Here is a 4,768-nt window from a genome sequence, read left to right as displayed (position 1 = left end):
GAGATTTCCCTTGTAGTTCAGTTGGTAAAGAATCTACCTGTAATGCAGGAGATCTGGGTTCGATTCCTGGGTCAGGAAGATCCCCTGGAGAAGGAAATGGCAACCCACTCCAGTATTCTTGCTTGGAGAATCACATGGACAAAGAAGCCTGGCAGGCTACAGTCCATGGGATTGCAAGTCAGACACAACTTAGCGACTAAACCAAGATATATGCTGTAGCACAATGTCCACCTCTGAACATCATGGCAGAGAACATCTCCCAGAGGCTCAAGCAACTCCTAAAATCCCACGTTTCTTTGTCTTCCATTTCAACTTAATTGTGGATATTCATTACTTACTCTCTCTTGATATGAAACGAAGACTGTGGGGTCTTTTAAAATCATATGCTGAGGAGAAGGAAACGGCAACCCACTCAAGTACTCTTGCCTGGAGAATCCCACAGATGGAAGAGCCTGGTAGGCTACAGTCCATGGGGTCGCAAAGAGTTGGACACGACTGAGCGACTTCACTTTCACTTTCAAAGCATCAAAAGTAAAAAGATTAAATATAAAAAAATAAAATAAAATAAAATCATATGCTGACAATGGAAATGTATATTCTTTTTAGGAAAAAGATACATTTTAAACCGAAATTCCTGTTACAGATAATGAACTAAAGTAAATGATCAATGTCCCTTTCAAATAAAAACACTGATGATAAAAAAGAAACATAGAACACAGCTGAAAGGAAACATAATTTAGAAGATCATAACTTCCTTTGACTTTATGGTGTTTTTGTAATCCTTGCAGATATATGCAGTGCTATATTGATATCTACAATTATTGAGTGGGAAAAAAACCATGCACATAAGTCACATATGTCCCAAAGCTCAAAATATTTACATGTAAGTCTGGAAATACAGAATAAAATCATTACAGACTGATAAGAGTGGAGGGGGAAAAACACACACAAAAACTTAGCCATGATCAAGACTGAATTTTTCTAGTGAGAAGCTTCATCTGTAGTTTTAAAACCACCAGACTTCTGAAAGAAAAAGAAAACATTATAATGAAATAGAAAGAAATGAAGATTATACAATTAACCCAAAGACTCAAAGATCAATATATTTCAGTGAAAAGTCTTTTTGTCTTCATTTCCTAATCAGAGTTGTTAGGACTGGAAAGCTTGTAATTATGAAATATTCTCTAAATCAGAAATTTTGCTTCTTTCACAAAGTTGAATAATTCTTATTATATTACAGTACCACTAACGGTGCTCTTTTTTTTCCCTGCCCTTAAACATTATCTCATTTTGTGCTTACATGAGAATATGTACTTGATGTTTTCTCTAAAACTTTCTTTGAGTTAGAGATCAATATATGCAATTTATAGATGAATAAACTAAGGCTTAAAAAACAGCTTATATGCAATACTGTCCCATACTGGAATAGATACTTGGTATTAACAATTATTCTCTTTTTAGTGCATGTTACCCTTGGGGCTGAGTATGAAAAGTAGTCATGGGAAGCCTTCATTAATATACTTGTTTTTCTTCTATCTTATTTTCTCATTGTAGGACAGTTTTCAAATGCATATGCCACAAAGTAAATTGCACCCTCTTGTTAGAATAGCAATCATTATTTTTTTTTAATCATCACATTTAAAGTAGCTAATCATCAAAATCCTTTCACAATCGTAATGAAGTGCAACAATGGTTTGCTTCCTCATAATTCCATCCATATGCCCATGAAAGAATGGGAGTAGATTTTAATTATGATTCGGTTCTCTTTACTATTGAGCAAAACAAAAAGTTAATAGACTAGAATCGTAATATATTTTCTTTGCACCATACCTGTTCCTTTCTATATGGTAGGTATTTATTTGATAGGGATGCTAAAGCAATATGAATAAAAAATTAAATCTCAAACACAAATTTCTAAATTTTTTCCTATGATAAAGTGCCATCTTTACTAATATTCTACCTTTTTCTCTGCACTAGGTGAGGAAGTTCAAACTCAAATATATGCTTAATACTTTCTCCCCAAATAAAACATTCTTTTAAATTTTTAATTTCCATTTAATCCAACTGGACAATTCAAAATATTTCTTTACACACGATTTTCCACATAATTTAGCTATATGACTTGGTCTGAAAAAAGATATAAGAATAGGTGATTTTTCATTGTATTTCATAATTCTATTGAGTGATAATTCTACCATTTTAATATATCTCTTCTCCCCAGAAAGCTATCCTTTGAAAATTACTGTCATTTCTTTTTAAAACCATACTGTAAAATATATGAACCAAATCTGAGTATTAACAGGATGAGTATGATCAGAACTGAGCACTTATTTATGTAAGGAAATAAAATCATTTATTCAAATAAATATTTTCCAAACCTCTTTATGACTCAGTTATATGTTTAGAGAGATCTAGGGATAAAGGCGGAGAAGGCACTGGCAACCCATTCCAGTACTCTTGCCTGGAAAATCCCACGGATGGAGGAGTCTAGTAGGCTGCAGTCCATGCGGTCGCTAAGAGTCGGACACGACTGAGCGACTTCACTTTCACTTTTCACTTTCATGCACTGGAGAAGGAAATGGCAACCCACTCCAGTGTTCTTGCCTGGAGAATCCCAGGGACAGGGGAGCCTGGTGGGCTGCTGTCTATGGGATCGCACAGAGTCAGACACAACTGAAGCGACTTAGCAGCAGCAACAGCAGCAGGGATAAAGGGATAAATTTTACCTGCACTCAGAGGAAACAGTCAGCCTTTGAGGTAATTGGAGAGGGAGTTTTTCTGTTCTTCATAATCTGCAAATGCAGAAGCATTAAGTTCTGACTGGAAAGAGAGAGGCCTGGGATTCTCATCCATGGAGAAAGTATCTGAAAACCTCCCAAGGTCAAGACCTCTTCCTTTAAAATATGCCTGAAGAGTTCTAAAAAACTGAAGAGAGAAAGAAATGTTCAATGTCATTTATAACTTAAATGCCCCAAGCACTCAAAGGTGAGTACTTTTTCCCTCATTTTTCCCCCTGAACCCCACAGTGCTCAGAGCTCAGATGCCTACTCTCTGACTGATGGTGAAACAGCCAGTCGTTTTGGATGGGGGGTTTTCAGCTGTGTGTTCTGCAAATACACAGAAGCTATGCAAAGTGCTATTAGATTATTTTGATACTATATTGTTATACTTTACATAATTTTCTTTAGAAAAATAGTATTTTGAAATGATAAAGTCAGCATGTTTGCTATATTTGGCATATTTTTAAATGATAATTTTTACTGATATTTTGAATTTTGTTTCCTAGATAACTTTATGTTGAAAGTAACACCTAGCAAATTGACAAGAATACAGGTCAACTTTCAGATTTTGCAACTGGGCTTTGAAGTATTGGTTATATGACAATCTGCTTTGTTATCAGTTCAACCTAAGCTGTACAAAATGCAATTCCCTGTTACGCTCTTAATTTTATATATTTATTAGAAATCAAGGCTATAAAATCAATATGTATCATTTACAAATGCAATGTTCTATGTGTGTATAAAATCATTTCTAAATATAAATTTGTTTCTCCATATAGAAACAAATGTAAATTGGCTAGAGAAAAAATAGAACCCTGGCTACTAGGCTAGCAAAATTCACCTCTAGTCCTGCTGGGGAATCTTCTCAACCCCCGGCAGCCTTGTCTCCACTGTTCTCTAGCAAAGTGCATTGTGCATAACTCCAGGGAGGTGCTGATTTCACTCCATAGCCCGGAATGTCCCAGTGGCTGTTCTTACCAGATCTCGGTTTCTAGGAATGTTGAGGGGCTTCCATTTTTCTTCATTTCTCAGCATGGCTCCTTGCACAAGCCCAGGTAGCACCAGGGCACCAGCCAGCAGCAGGAATGCTTTGGGCATGGTGGAAGGAAGCTGAGTGAAAGGAAGGATCAAGGAAATGTCGATGACCGGAGAGGGAGTGACCGAAGAAAAGAAAAAGAGAAGGGAGGGCAGAAGTAGAAAAGAGAAAGAGGAAACATTTTTAAAGAGAAACAAGGAAGAAGAAGTAGTGTATCGATTCACCTGAATTTTGCAGTCTTCTTTTTTTCCACATTCATTTGCTAATGAGGTCCCCCCAGAACCAGCTGATTAGCTTAAAGGAGTCTATGAGAATGAGAATGTTATACAGTGACAAACAAAGCAATTATGAATACAACCTAGAAAGTGAGTATGCCTTTTCAACTGAAAAAAGAAGTACTTGTCCCAAAGAAAGTGTGATTCTTAACAACAACAACAGAACCCAAACCAAACAACAACCAATCTTAATCTACCTTAAGTGGTAAGACAGCAGTCTCGAAGAGAAGAAAAAAAATATACACCTTCCACACAGGTCTAAGGCAGACACACCACACCAGTGTTAGTAGAGATTGTCTCCCACCCCAAGGTGTAAAATGGAAACGAAACTCAACAGAAAGAGCTAATAAAGCTTACCTGGAGTTTGGTTTTGCCTGGCCCTGGTTGGTTACACTGCCTGCAATCTGCAAGGCGATTCATGGCTACTTATAACCAGCGGATCAGTTGCAGGTGGGAGTCACTGACGTGAGCAGGGAGAGTTCAAAAATAATGATTCCATTTTCTTCCACAGCACAAAGACCCTTGAAAATCACATCTTCAGGCTTCTTCAGGGCTAACAGAGAAACTATTTGTCCTAAATACAGCAGATTCTCCTCCAACCACTGAACATTTTTTTGGATGTTATAAAATATACAAAGCACTTCCACACAGCAGAATGGCTTTCTCCTTTTTCACTT

At 36.8% G+C, this 4,768-nt stretch overlaps 1 protein-coding gene across 1 annotated transcript; it reads right to left on the bottom strand.

Moving 5' to 3' along the window:
* Positions 1-508: 508 nt before the first annotated feature.
* On the bottom strand, positions 509-4,055 carry C2H2orf66 (chromosome 2 C2orf66 homolog). Its single transcript, XM_088842141.1, has 3 exons — positions 3,759-4,055; positions 2,727-2,925; positions 509-1,023 (listed from the first exon to the last, which is right to left on the bottom strand). The coding sequence occupies exons 1-2, from the start codon at positions 3,876-3,878 to the stop codon at positions 2,746-2,748; spliced, it is 300 nt and encodes a 99-aa protein (XP_088698267.1). The 5' UTR covers positions 3,879-4,055; the 3' UTR covers positions 509-1,023; positions 2,727-2,745.
* Positions 4,056-4,768: the final 713 nt, after the last annotated feature.

The sequence above is a fragment of the Moschus berezovskii genome, chromosome 2 (assembly GCF_049115385.1).
Source record: "Moschus berezovskii isolate FMDL1 chromosome 2, NW_MosBer_1.0, whole genome shotgun sequence".
Classification (NCBI taxonomy): domain Eukaryota; kingdom Metazoa; phylum Chordata; class Mammalia; order Artiodactyla; family Moschidae; genus Moschus; species Moschus berezovskii.
Note: the sequence above shows the minus strand (reverse complement) of the source record. Positions and strands in the feature narration are given on the sequence as shown.

Coding starts and splice junctions, on each gene's coding strand:
- C2H2orf66 (XM_088842141.1), bottom strand. CDS start 3,878: ATGCCCAAAGCATTCCTGCTGCTGGCTGGTGCCCTGGTGCTACCTGGG. Junction 2,926..3,758: donor TTCCTAGAAACCGAGATCTG/GTAAGAACAGCC, acceptor TTCTCTCTTCAG/TTTTTTAGAACTCTTCAGGC.